Genomic DNA, 14,389 nt, shown 5'->3' with positions numbered 1-14,389 from the left:
TTCAGTCGATTGCAAGGATTTGCAAAGCATGTGCGCCGCCAACTCGATGTCAGCAGATATTTTCCAAATCTTTTCATGTTATTAATCAAGGTGCTCACATGATTTGATGCATTTCGCGATGTAAGACTCGTTTTATCACAATATAGATCTTGATTATCGATCAGATCGGGGTGCCACCACTTTGTGTGAAGTAAACGCAAGTGATACGAGAGGTGGAGTCTCATTGGTCCACAGGGGAGGCTTAGAGGGGACATAACTGGTAATAGCCACTGGTGGCGCTACGATTGAGCCCAGTAATTCCAGCCAAGTTCGGCAAGGGTGGAAACTGGACTTTTAAAGTCAGTTAACTCTCTTGCTTCTGGAAGATGATACAGGGTAGGCAGAATGTAATACTTGTAATATACAGAGTAGGCAGAATCTAATACTTGTAATATACAGAGTAGGTAGAATGTAATACTTGTAATATACAGTGTAGGCAGAATGTAATATTTGTAATATACATAGTAGGCAGAATGTAGTATTTGTAATATACAGAGTAGGCAGAATCTAATACTTGTAATATACAGAGTAGGCAGAATCTAATACTTGTAATATACAGAGTAGGCAGAATCGAATACTTGTAATATACAGAGTAGGCAGAATCTAATACTTGTAATATACAGAGTAGGTAGAATGTAATACTTGTAATATACAGTGTAGGCAGAATGTAATATTTGTAATATACATAGTAGGCAGAATGTAGTATTTGTAATATACAGAGTAGGCAGAATCTAATACTTGTAATATACAGAGTAGGCAGAATCTAATACTTGTAATATACAGAGTAGGCAGAATGTAATATTTGTAACAACAGAGTAGGCAGAATCTAATTTTTGTAATATACAGAGTAGGCATGATCTAATATTTGTAATATACAGGGTAGGCAGAATATAATATTTGTAATATACAGGGTAGGTAGAATGTAATATTTGTAATATACAGAATCTAACACTTGTAATATACAGAGTAGGCAGAATTTCATACTTGTAATATACAGAGTAGGTAGAATCTAATACTTGTAATATACAGAGTAGGCAGAATGTAATACTTGTAATATACAGGGTAGGCAGAATGTAATAATTGTAATATACAGGGTAGGCAGAATGTAATATTTGTAATATACAGAATCTAATACTTGTAATATACAGAGTGGGCAGAATCTAATCTTTTCTAATATACAGAGTAGGCAGAATGTAATATTTGTAATATACAGTTTAGGCAGAATGTAATATTTGTAATATGCAGTGTAGGCAGAATGTAATATTTGTAATATACAGAGTAGGCAGAATCAAATACCATATACTCCTCATATTTTAAATAATTGAGTTAGCGCCCTTGTTAATTTATCTTATCAAATGTACTGTGTAATCATATTCAGTATTCACAGACTCTACACTGACTCCAAAACCTGAAAATGTAATTTGTAAAGCGTTTAGAAATGAACATATCTTTATATAGAGAAAAGAAACATGAAGAGTGATTTTAAGGATTAAATAGATCAGGGTTGAATGAAGGTCAATTACCAAGAAAATATCAATGTAAACTGAATAACATGACAAGTTACGTCAGTTTTCTTCCTGTTGATTTAAGAGTCCAGCTTTCCTTATTATTTCCTCAAAAGATTTTGATTTAAAAGTGAAAAGAAAACTTCCAAGCATAAAAACACCAAATTGTCTACATAAGCACAGCATTTTATCTTTTCTTTTATACTTCTTATATTTTTAAGTAAAATAATTGGCCTTTTGATCAGAAGACATGATTCTCATCAAGTGAGGTCTTGCATTGCAGTGTTCCAAGGATGATTCTGTGCCCCTCAACAAGGACTTCTTTGACTACAACAATCCCTACGCCCGGTGCAATGCCTTCACTAACGCCAGGCAGGTGGTGAAGCGGTTTGCCTTCCCGCCCGGGAACTACGTCGTGCTGCCGTGTACGTACGAGCCCCATCAGGAGCTGGACTACTACGTCAGATTCTTCTTCGAGAAGGGCAACGTTGCTGAGTAAGGATAGCTTTATAATAATGGTACCACAAAGATGTAATTGAGTTTGACTGTATTTCTGTTACCGTATTCGACGTAATAAGCGCCCCGCTCTAATAAGCGCCCACGGTGATATTTGTTAATATATTGGCTAGTGAACAATCCCATTCAGCACCCCTTCCGATTGATCAATGTACACAAGACTTATTTATTCGTGTATAATATGCACTCGTGTGTTATATCACCCTTAGTTATGGGCAATTAAATTCTTTAAATCTGTCGTATGTAAACATTTCAGGCTGTTAGCATAAACCACGAAAATTACGATCTTTCCACTCAAAATGATATTCTAATAAGCGCCCCCCTATTTCTAATTTTGAGAGCGCCCTGGGCGCTTATTTCGTCGAATATGGTATATCACGACATGATATGGGAGGAAAACCCAAGTGATGCAGGTTTTAGATATTTCCCACTTTAGTGTAACCCACAAGCATGGGTATGGTGCTGACAAACCTAGAGACATAGTCAGGGTGAATCTAGGATTTGGATTCTGGCATACCTAAGGGAGGCAACTCTGCACAGTGAATTTGCAGCACCTTAGATGAGTGGGCCACCACTCGCATCAGATGTGCCAAGTTTCTTGATTGTTTGTTTGTTGATAATTTCTTGGAACTTGAGAAAAATTAGATATTTGACATTTGCTTTGAAACCATTTACCAAAGTTGTTCCATGAACTGGATAATATACATGAACATGGTGACAAAGTGTTGTCTAAGGGCCTGTGAAGATCGGGGTAGAATAGGTCTTCAGCAACCCATGCTTGTCGTTAAAGGCGAATATGCTTGTCGTAAGAGGCTACTAACGGGATCGGGTGGTCAGGCTCGCTGACTTGGTTGATGCATGTCATCAATCTCAATTGCGTTGACCGATGTTCATGTTGTCAATCACTGGATTGTCTGGTCCAGACTCGATAACTTACAGACAGCCATCATATAGCTGGAATATTGCTGAGTGCGGCGTTAAACAACAAACAAACAAACTTTAGGAAAGCCTTTTCTAGGTAGGTAACTTAGGGAATTCAATCTCCTTGATTGGAGATACTATACCGGTATACAAAGGTATCGATCATGCTACATTATAGGCTAGAGGTCGTCACTTGTATTACTTTCGTGACACATTAGTTTCCAATCTCATTAAAATCAGATCTTAGTTCTCGCTACCGCTAAACAAAGGTCTGAGGACATCCCATTAGGGATCACGTCAAAACGACCTTTCATCCGACCAATCAAGGCGTTGCTTACCAGATCATGAAAGTGACAGTCGGAATGTGATATCTAATAATGCAACCTCGAAAACTTTAACAGAGGGTATTCCGAACGATAGTTACGGGTTTAACGACGGAATCCATACAATCTAGACCATATATTTGCCATTCCAGAATCTTCTTTTGTTCAGGTTTCAAATTTTTAATCGAGAATTTGTCAAAATATGTTTCGAAGCATAGTCGCCAATTTGAATTTAGTGCCGTAAAGCACGAGAAAGCTGCCTTCTGATTGGCTAATGTCTTCTTCTTGTCAGTCCTTCCATTGGTCGGTCAAAATTCGCGCAAGGTCGGTCTGACGAGGCCCGTAATGGGATGTCCTCAGATCTTTGTTTAGCAATAGCGAGAACTAGGATCTGATTTTAATGAGATTGCATTAGTTTCATGACTGCCAGTGACTGAGAAAGTGTCTTCTATAGGTATGGTGATGAGAAGCCGGCTAAGATCGCCATACCTCCTCCTGAACCATCAGCTGACTACAAGGAACAAGAGGAAAAGTTCAAACAGTTTTTCTACCAAGTTGCAGGAGAGGTTGGTATAATTATGTCATCAACTCTTCTCACTCAGTCATCAAAAACTCAGTTGCACCCCCAAATATGAAAACATATTATGTTTTGTTTCTAACTGACACTCAACATTCTCAGCTACATGATTGAAGTATTGGAGAAAACACGCTCAAGAGGTTTTGGTAGACAGAGCATGCCCTGGGGAGAGGGAAAAACCAAGAGGGCGAAGCCCCTGTGGATTTTCCCGACCCCCAGGGCATGCTCTGTCTACCAAAACCGAGGGAAAGTGTTTTTCCAAGCTTATAAACCGAAAAAAGAAACTTAAAACAACATTTATCAACATTTTTATGTTTCAAACATACTTTCCATGAACCATAGGAAACGCTCGTAAAATATCTGGCGTACGGATCTTGAATAGGACATTCTAAAAACCAGTGAGGCTTATCAACACCTCTGTAGCCTCGTGGTACACTCACTGGGCTACAGATATTAAGGTTGCGAGTTCGATCCTCGGGAATATAAAGAAAACATTTGCCATTTGATTTTACATTTCATTACATGTTACAATCTGAACGGAAATTTAAATTAATAAAATACCCAGGACATTATATAAAATTCCTGGGATATTATATAAAATCCCAGGGACATTACAACGTCCCTGTTTATGAGATTTCACCCGACTGGAAAGTAAAACCTCACAATAGGTGTTAATGCCTATAGAAAGAAGTCTCTTACTTAATAGCGATCCCTATGAATAGGTTTATAACAATAGATAAGTACAAAGTAAAACTATTCCATCATTCAAAGGTTTTGGAATAAATGCTTAGAACTCGAGAAATGTAAGGAAATTCTACACTGAAACAATGTTTGCAAACTTACCTCTCCCGAGGAAACAGCTTCTTCCCTTGTGGAAGGATTGTCATACACAATCACAGGGGACGAACAAGATGGAGAAATTAAACTAGATCAGTTGCGATGCCATGGTAACAGAGTCATGTTAGTTCCAATTCTACTTTTCCCCAGGACATGGAAGTGAATCCCTTTGAGCTGAAGGTCGCCATTAATGATGCGTTAAAAAAAGGTGAGAAGGATTTGAGAAGTTTGTTTGATTTCAATGTTATCGTTTTTATAACACATCGCATGTTTGACAGAAAGTCGACTCTGGTTAAGCATGTCAAGTAGCAAATCAAGGAACTCAGTCCAAAGTATCTACTTACCTGTTTGCTAAATATCCGCTAAGGGTGTTTCCCGCTTTCTTTACTACGCTAATGTCACCGTATACACAACCACGAAGTGACATTACATCTTTAAGAATAGATACCATAAATCTTGAAAGTATTGCGTCTCCAAATTAATACGACTACTGACCACTAGCCAAAAATGAGACTCAATATCAATGTGACTCCCCCCCCAACCAATCCCCAGTGGAATGATACAAATCCTTACTTTAATCCAACCTTACCTAATTCGATCAAACAGCATAGAGCGCCACTTATTAGCACTGAGTAGAGCACTTCTTTGAAAACAATAAACAGTGTTTTCCTAAAAACAACACACAGTTTCTATGTTTATTCTGTTGACTGACATTAAGGAAGTTCAATGGCAATAAAATAATTGAACCAACAACAGTTAACTGATTGGTATGCGGAGGTGTCAACAAACTTGAAGACATGACAAGACAAGGGCTGTAGATCTGAGGAGTGTTGTGAAGCCTATTGGTGCGCGTTGGGTCGTGTAGACCTTTGATGAAGTGTTCCATGGGTGGTGTCTGTCTGGACTGCTGGAGTGGTCAATGATGCTCAGTTTGACACGAGTGGGTAGAATTCCTGACCCAAGCAGTGATAACTCACTGGATGCCTTTTGTGTAATTCCTTTTCTTTGAATGACATTGTTATATACTTGTTACAACTGCTGCTCAATAAACCGTGTTTTGTGTATATATTCAAGTTGGTATTTCCACTATCCAAAGTGTGCAGTGAGGCCGTGTTATTGTTGAAAGTCATTTTGGAGATATAAAAGCGAAGTTTCATAAATGCGAACAAAGACCAATTGCATTTTTCGTATTTAATTAACGCTCACGTTAATTTCAAGATTTATGGTACATAGTGATTGTACATAGTTTTACTTGTTTATGCTGTGATCTGACATCAACCACTGGAGTTTTTGCGTCACAAGGTCCAAGTTGCTGATACAGAATTACTCATGGGACCAATGAAATGTTCAACAGATGCATTTTTTATACTTAAACGATTCTAGTTTTCCTGTTTGAAATGATGATGAATAAATAAGGATACAGTCAGGGCCTTACGAGTGTCTACTATCGGAAGATTCAACTGTATCTCGTAGTCACTCAGTTTTGTCTTCTTTTCCAGAACCCCTTCACAGAGAGATAGGAATCGATGCCTGCAAGTCATTTGTCAGTCTCATGGATGTATCCTTTCAATAGGTCAAATATATTTATTGAATTAAAATCATGCCAAGTAGCCTAGTGGTTCCAGTGTGTGCTTGTCAAGTCGAACCATGGTTTGATTCCTGTCATTGGTACAAGTCCTCCTGGGTCAAGCACGTGCTTGGTGTCCCATGTCATGGCTGGAATATATACTACCCACTTTTAATACGGTTCTTTTAGAACAGATTATCCCGATCAAAAGTTGAGAAATATAGAACTAGTTCTCAAGTATTAGCGGGGCGGTCGGGTAGCCTAGTGGTTAAAGCGTTCGCTCGTCACGCCGAAGACCAGGGTTCGAATCCCGATATGGGTACAATGTGTAAAGCCCATTTCTGGTGTCCCCCGTCGTGATATTGCTGGAATATTGCTAAAAGCGGCGTAATACCTAACTCACTCACTCACTCACTCAAGTATTAGCTGGCCTTGATATTTCTGGTCAAGTTACAAACATAATTGGTTGTTAATTTTATATATACTGTGCCGGTATGTGAATTGTATGATTCATCTGCAGGTGTTTGTAGAGAATCTCACCTGAGTGTCTTTTGATATCAAATATATCAACACAAGTTGATAAAAGTGGAAAAACTCTGAGGCTTGCCTAGGAGTGTTGATGTATTTGATATCAAAAGACATGAAACTGAGATTTTATTTATCATCCAACATCATACTCCCAACTTTTTCAGTTTGTAGACAGTAATAAGCAGTGTCTTAAGTGTAAAAAGTACTGCTAACAGCTTCAGTAGAAGAGCTATTAGTGATGTCATTTGACATTTGACTCATTAGTCCAGCCCAAATGTAACTCCATAATACCAGCCTAGTTCGGCAAGGATGGAAACTGGACTTTTAAAGTCAGTTAATTCCCTTGCTTCAGGAAGATGCATGCTGAAGGCATACACTATGTCTTGTAAAAGAAAATTCATTGGTTTATATGCATGATCTGCTTTTCTTGATGTCAAAGAAGATATGTATTGGTCTTTTATGTGATCTGTCTGAGATGTAAAGCAAACTTTAACACTCCCAAGGTAGACAACACTGGTCGTCTTGGCATCAATGAGTTCAGCTATTTGTGGAATCATCTTCGAAGCTGGAAGGTAGGTACACCATGATGGCCACTGCCAGATGCATGTCTGTATATGCTACACTCTCATACAATCTCATTAAAATCAGACCTCAGTTTTCGCTACTGCTAAACAAAGATCTGAGGACATCCCATTACGGGTCACGTCAGAACGACCTTTCATCCGACCAATCAGAGCATCGCTTACCAGATTATGAAAGTGACAGTCGGAATGTGATTTCTGATCATGCAGCCTCGAAAACCTTAACTCCAAACGATAGTTACGGGTTTAACGACTGTATCCATACAATCTAGACCATCTATTAGCCATTCCAGAATGTTCTTTTGTTCAGGTTTCAAATTTGTTATCGAGAATTTGTCAAAATATGTTTCGAAGCGTAGTCGCCAATTTGAAATTAGTGCCGTAAAGCACGAGAAAGCTGCCTTCTGATTGGTCTGATTTTAATGAGATCGCACTCTCATATTGCTTGTCAGCTTAATTTTAATTTCCCATTTTTTTTTCCTTTTTAAAAATTTGAATTCTCATATCTGTGATAGAGTTCCTTTCATTTCAAGGTAACATTTATATCAAACTTGCAGTGATTGTCAGCAAGCCAACAATAAAATATTATAAAAAATTGAATAGAATCAAAAAAAATTTTTTAAATTCTTTAAATCCATCAAATATGCTACAAGGCTGGACAATGAAGATTCTAGATGCATGTTTCGATATGTGCTTCACCTGTGTTGCATGTCAGCTTATAAGAGGCCATACAATAATTTCTGAGTTGGTTTGGAGTTTTGTTTGTAACTCGACATTTTTTCAGGCGTTGCTTCAAAGACCAATTTCTTTCTCAGATCTATTTCTGTTTGGAAACCCTGTGAACAAATTATGTTTTTCCAGCATTTTTTAGGAACAGATTACTTTTTTTACATTGCCAGCTCCCAGATTTGGAAAGTACACAAGTCAATTTTATTCCAGAAAGTCTTCTACCAGTACGATGCCAACAAATCAGGAACCATGAACTCATACGAGCTACGAAGGGCACTACCTGCAGCCGGTAAGTCAGACATAGGTGCACTGTGAAGCCTCAGACATTACAATCTCATTAAAAACAGATCTTGGTTTTCGCTACCGCTAAACATAGATCTAAGGACATCCCATTACAGGTCACGTCAGAACGACCTTTCATTTGACCAGTTAGAGCATCGCTTACTAGATCATGAAAGTGACAGTTGGAATTTGTTTTCTAATCTAAAAAAGGCATTATGACTGAATCCATATAATCTAGTCCATTTATTTGCCATTCCAGAATGTTCTTTTGTTCTTTTCAAATTTTTAATCATGAATTTGTCAAAATATGTTTTGAAGCGTAGTCGCCATTTTGAAACTATTGAGAAAACAATCAGAAGCCTGCCTTCTGATTGGCTAATGTTGACTTCTTGTCAGTCATTCCATTGGTCGGTTAGAGTTTGGGAAATGTTGGTCTGACTTGACCCGTAATGGGATGTCCTCAGATCTTTGTTTAGCAGTAGCGATAACTAAGGTCTGATTTGAATGAGATTGCTGCCATTAAGTACTAGAATATTGATTAGGGGGACTTCAAACAATACTCACTCATGAACTACCATATTCGACGTAATAAGGGTACTCTCAAAATTAGAAATAGGGGGGGCTCTTATTAGAATATTAGTTGAAAGATGATAAATTTCGTGGTTTATGCTGACAGCCTGAAATGTTTATATACGACAGATATATTTTTCCAGAATTAAACTGCCCATAATTAAGGGTGCATATAACACATGAGTGTGTATTATCCACAAATAAATAAGTCTTTTGTATATTGATCAATCAGAAGGGGTGCTAATTGGGATTGCTCACTAGCCAATATATTAGCAAATATCGCTGTGGGCGCTTATTAGAGTGGGGCGCTTATTACATCGAATACGGTAACTCACAAATTGATGAAATAGTGAATAAGATTATGAAGTTCCCATTGCAAAACTTTTGAATGTCCTTTCTTGTTATGAAAGAAAATGTTTCTCCTCCTACAGGGTACAAAGTGAGTAACAAAGCAATGGCCGCCATCATCTTCCGCTACGGCAACGAGAACCACCGCATTGACCTGGACAACTTCCTCATCCTCCTGGCCAGGCTCATGAAACTGTTCAGTGAGTAGGACATTATGAGTCTTGAAATCTGTATATGCTGGTTGATGATCTAGTCCCTGTACAAGTCCTTCTTTTTTTTAAACCAGAGATCTATTATATGGTCTCTGCTTTAACCTTTAGTCTGCTGAATTGTTTTCATATTTATTAGCCCCGCCTGCTGGATTAATTTTAGCATAAGGCGCTGTAAAGAGGGTGGGTGATTTCAAACAGTAGAGGCTTCATTATACAAGGGCCAACTAAAGAAATATTTTGCACATTTATTTCTGATAAAATAATACACATTACCGGTACTATATAAAAATATCCTGTTATTTTCAATCATACCAAGGTAAAGACCAAAGCGAACAAAAAAATTGTAAAATTTCTTGAACTTACCTTAATTATGTAATTGAATGTTGAATGCATTTCATATTAGGAACATATTTAAATCATTGAATTTGTGCAAACTGATTTCAATAATCATATCTCCTATATCTTAAATTTAACTGAGAAGCAATTTTTTTTTTTTATCCCCAAACAACAGCGTGATGGTAAATCATAAACCATTTCAGTAAATATATTATGCAAAGGTTAGACAAAATAAAAACGTTATTTTCAAGGTCATCACGTCATTTGCTAAAATGAAAATATAAGGCTTTTTACAACGTGTCATGTTATAAAATCTGGAGGATACAATAACCGACTCATAAATATTCACCAACCCTAATTTCAAATGTTTGGGTTGATTATTTTTGATATTCAAACACAAATCCTGTGTCATAATTACAAACAGTCTAAGTCATTCTTTTTGCATGTCTGTTGTTTTTGGAATTTAATTGCAGTCATACCCTTTTGTAAGGCAGGACGTTTGACAACCCTTTCCATAACTTGTGTATATAAGAACACTGTTTATGGTGTGTGTTTGAACAGGGTGTTAGTGTCCACAGGTCAGATTTTATTTGATGAATAGACATAGTTAGTATGTGGTCATGTTCTGTATGTGATCAATGTATCCAACACTTTTGCAGACATTTACAGCAAGCATGAAGCCGATGGACATGCCGAGTTTACACTGCAACAGGTAGAGATGACTGCATTACCTTCTTTTTGGAATGTGTTTAAGGAATAATACAATTCAAAAGAGACAATTTGAATATGGATTCCAACTTTTTACATACTAGTACATCACATCACTCATAGCGTATCAGAGTGCGTGAGTGAGTTGGATTTTAATGCCGCTTTTAACAGTATTCCAGTTATATCACGGCGTGTAAGCTTAATGTGGTAGGAAAGCCCGAAGTGATGCAAGTCTCAGACGTTTACCACTTCGGTGAAACCAACGAGCACGGGTATGGTGCTGACAAACCTAGAAACATGATCGGGGCGAACCGGGATTCGAACCCACAATCATAGGTTTCTGGCATGCTCAAGATCGGCAACTCTGCACAGCGAATTGCGGCGCCTTAGATGACTGGGCCACCTGTGCCCCCATAGTGTATCAGAATCACAGGGGACCTAGCCATCATTACAACCTGAGGGTTGCGGGGCATTTAGAGGTTTGTTTGTTTGTTTGTTTAGCCGCACTCAGCAATATTCCAGCTATATGACGGCGGTCTGTAAAAAATCGAGTCTGGGCCAGTCAATTCCGTGATTGACATCATGAGCATCGATCCACGCATATAGGATACGATGACATGCATCAACCAAGTCAGTAAGCCTGACCACCCGATCCCGTTAGTCGCCTCTTACGACAAGCATAGTCGCCTTTTATGGCAAGCATGGTTTGCTGAAGACCTAATCTACCCCGGATCTTCACGGGTCCATTTAAAGGTCATGTGGTATATTAGAATAACGTTTTCTTTTATAGATTTGTTACCTACTAAAATTATTAAATAAAGTAAAATCCTTCTTCCCTACCCAGTCAGCTGGGAAAAAGGCCATGAGAAACAAGACTATTATTATCAGGCCTTATCTTTGATAGATACAGTATTTGACGTAAAAAGAGCCCTGTCCTAATAAGCTCCCACGGCGACATTTGCTATTATATTGGCTAGTGAACAATCCCAATTAGCACCCCTTATGATTGATCAATGTACATAAGACTTATTTATTCGCGTATTCTCGTGTGTTATATGCACCCTTCATTATGGGCAATTAAATTCTGGAAAAATATATCTGTCATGTATAAACATTTCAGGCTGTCAGCATAAACTACAAAAATTTTCTTCAACTCTGTTTTTTTTTCACCAAAATAATATTCTAATAAGAGCCCCTTATTTCTAATTTTGAGAGCACCTTGGGCACTTATTACGTCGAATATGGTATCACTTTCATGATCTAGTAAGCGAAAGACAAATTCAGAGTCTGTGGTGTACAACGCATTGATGTCACATGTTATATTTTATCTTTCCAGTTGCTGGAGCAGTCTTTGTATTCATAGCACGAGGCACATTGACCACCTCATAACCTCAGGAAGCTGTGACCATCATCATCATCATCATCAAACATTATCAAGGGTATTATGAATATCTCTGTTAGGTCATAATAATTTCTGTGAACCCATTCACCACGATAGCTTTGACGTCCCGATATAAATATAATTTTGTCCATTCTCATGATTGCAGTGGCACATTAATACATAACACAGCATTCTTTATTGACTTCACCCGACGTACTGCTTACTATTCATAAACTGGACTTTTACAGTCAGTTATCTCCCTTGTCTCAGGAAGCTGACAGAATAAGTAGATGGGTATTCATTGATCATAAAGCCATAAGGATGAGGTTCATGACGTGACTGCATTGTAAAGATTCTTAAACATGTCTGCTGGTATGTATTCAGAGTATTAACTGTTTCTAAGATGGGTAGTTTTTACATCTAGACGATTTATCTAACTTTCCAATTGAAAGAAGGGCGTCAGTGTGCATTCTGTTTCCCTGAAAGTGGTGTTAAATTAACTCACTCGCTCCCTTACCCACCACCTACGCACTCACTCACTCACTCAGCAACCCATGCTTGCCATTAAAAAGCGACTATGCTTGTCGTAAGAGGCGACTAACGGGATCGGGTGGTCAGGCTCACTGACTTGGTAGATGCATGTCATCGATCCCAATTGCGTGGCTCGATGCGCATGATGTCAATCACCGGATTGTCTAGTCCAGACCTGATTATTTACAGCTGGAATATTACGGCGTGCGGCGTTAAACAACACTCACTCACTCACTCACTCACCCACCCACCCACTCACTCACTCACTCACTCACTCACTCACTCACTCACTCACTCACATACATGCTGTCCTAGTTGAAACAACTCTCGTTCACCAAAGTAACCTGTAGATTGACTCCCGATGCGTGACAGTTGGTGTCGCACAACGAGCATCACATCATATCAGCAGACATGATTAGGTTGCTTGTATGGGAGATAGATGAACTTCCGGCTGGACGTTATTTTCCCATGAGGGTGTAAACAATGAACCCCCAAAGGTATGGCAGTTGTTTGGCGACAATCGCAAATTCATATCCAATTCATATCATAACCCTCCATAATCATGCAAATTACCAAAGTAGTTATTATGAAAATGACACAGATAGGATTCATAAATAAATAGTGAAATAACTTAATGTCTTCAGAACAGCCCTTGTATACTGTACATATCAATTGATAGTCTTAGGCATGGCTGAAGCTGTCATAGGTTAGTATCTGATCTTGGACTTTGTCAATGCACTGACCATAGTTTCACAGGTTTCCCATCCTCTGTTATCCAGGGTATTATATCTCATTCTACTATGATAAGACCCCTGGACCCAGTCACCACCATACCTTCATTTCGGAGTGATGTCCCATTCTCCAGGGATCCTACCACTAACGTAATGCAAAATTTAACTCACTCATGAGTTTGAAAACAAGAACCAATCAAAATGCTTCCTCTGAGTTTGCCATACGTCTACATATAAAATCGGGGGGTGGTCGGATAGTCTAGTGGTTAAAGCGATCGCTCGTCATGCCGAAGACCCAGGTTCGATTCCCGACATGGGTACAATGTGTGAAGCCCATTTCTAGTGTCCCCCGCCGTGATATTGCTGGAATATTGCTAAAAGCGGCGTAAAACCGTACTCACTCACTCACTATAAAAATCGGGGCCTCCTGCAAGAAATCCCACAATATGTTGAATAATGTGTTTCAATGAACTTTGAGCAGGAAAGGATGTTTTAATGAGTATTATGACAGAGAGTGAAGTTATAATGCTGAATGACATTCCAAGTTGTATGAAAAATGGACGGCGGCAAGGTCTGTTGTGTCCGGGCGATATCTGTCTGTTTCAGACCACTGAAATTTGATTGGATGGCTATGGTGGCATCATCTCATTCAAACCACATTAATATGAGTGAGTGAGTTGGGTTTAACGCCGCTTTTTACATTATTCCAGTCATATCATGGCATGTCAGCTTAATGTGGGAGGAAAGCCCGAAGTGATGCAGGTCTAAGACGTTTACCACTTCGATGAAACCCACGAGCACGGGTATGGTGCTGACAAACCTAGAAACAAAATCGGGGCGAACCGGGATTCGAACCCAAAATCATAGATTTCTGGCGTGCCCAAGGGACGCAACTCTGCACAGCGAATCGCGGCGCCTTAGACGACTGGGCCACCCGTGCCTCCACATATGAAGCTATGTTGGTAAATGGCCTAGGATATTTATCATAATAGAATGGGGATATGACACTGGATACTCAAGGGATGGGTGATTCCATGTATTCCTGGAGTCTGTTCTTCAAAGCAACCTTGGCGCTTAGATGATCAACTCAGGTACACAGATTAATGATAATCTCAGTGCTAAGATTGTTTTTCCTCAAATGTGATCTGCAGTAAGTGCTGTGACTCG

General features: G+C 38.8%; 1 protein-coding gene across 1 annotated transcript in view; it reads left to right on the top strand.

Annotated features, from left to right (window-relative positions):
• LOC139442790 (calpain-9-like) overlaps window positions 1-12,660 on the top strand; it is a 56,469-nt gene extending 43,809 nt beyond the window's left edge. The window contains exons 10-18 of the mRNA XM_071223680.1: window positions 1,828-2,039; window positions 3,759-3,870; window positions 4,869-4,926; window positions 6,218-6,276; window positions 7,317-7,385; window positions 8,334-8,412; window positions 9,407-9,523; window positions 10,531-10,583; window positions 11,916-12,660. Coding sequence (XP_071079781.1) covers window positions 1,828-2,039; window positions 3,759-3,870; window positions 4,869-4,926; window positions 6,218-6,276; window positions 7,317-7,385; window positions 8,334-8,412; window positions 9,407-9,523; window positions 10,531-10,583; window positions 11,916-11,942 — 786 coding nt within the window. The 3' untranslated portion in view covers window positions 11,943-12,660. The remainder of the gene's footprint in view (window positions 1-1,827; window positions 2,040-3,758; window positions 3,871-4,868; window positions 4,927-6,217; window positions 6,277-7,316; window positions 7,386-8,333; window positions 8,413-9,406; window positions 9,524-10,530; window positions 10,584-11,915) is intronic.
• Window positions 12,661-14,389: the final 1,729 nt, after the last annotated feature.

This window comes from Haliotis cracherodii, unplaced genomic scaffold (genome assembly GCF_022045235.1).
Source record: "Haliotis cracherodii isolate W230 unplaced genomic scaffold, xgHalCrac1.p SCAF_5, whole genome shotgun sequence".
NCBI lineage: Eukaryota > Metazoa > Mollusca > Gastropoda > Lepetellida > Haliotidae > Haliotis > Haliotis cracherodii.
Note: the sequence above shows the minus strand (reverse complement) of the source record. Positions and strands in the feature narration are given on the sequence as shown.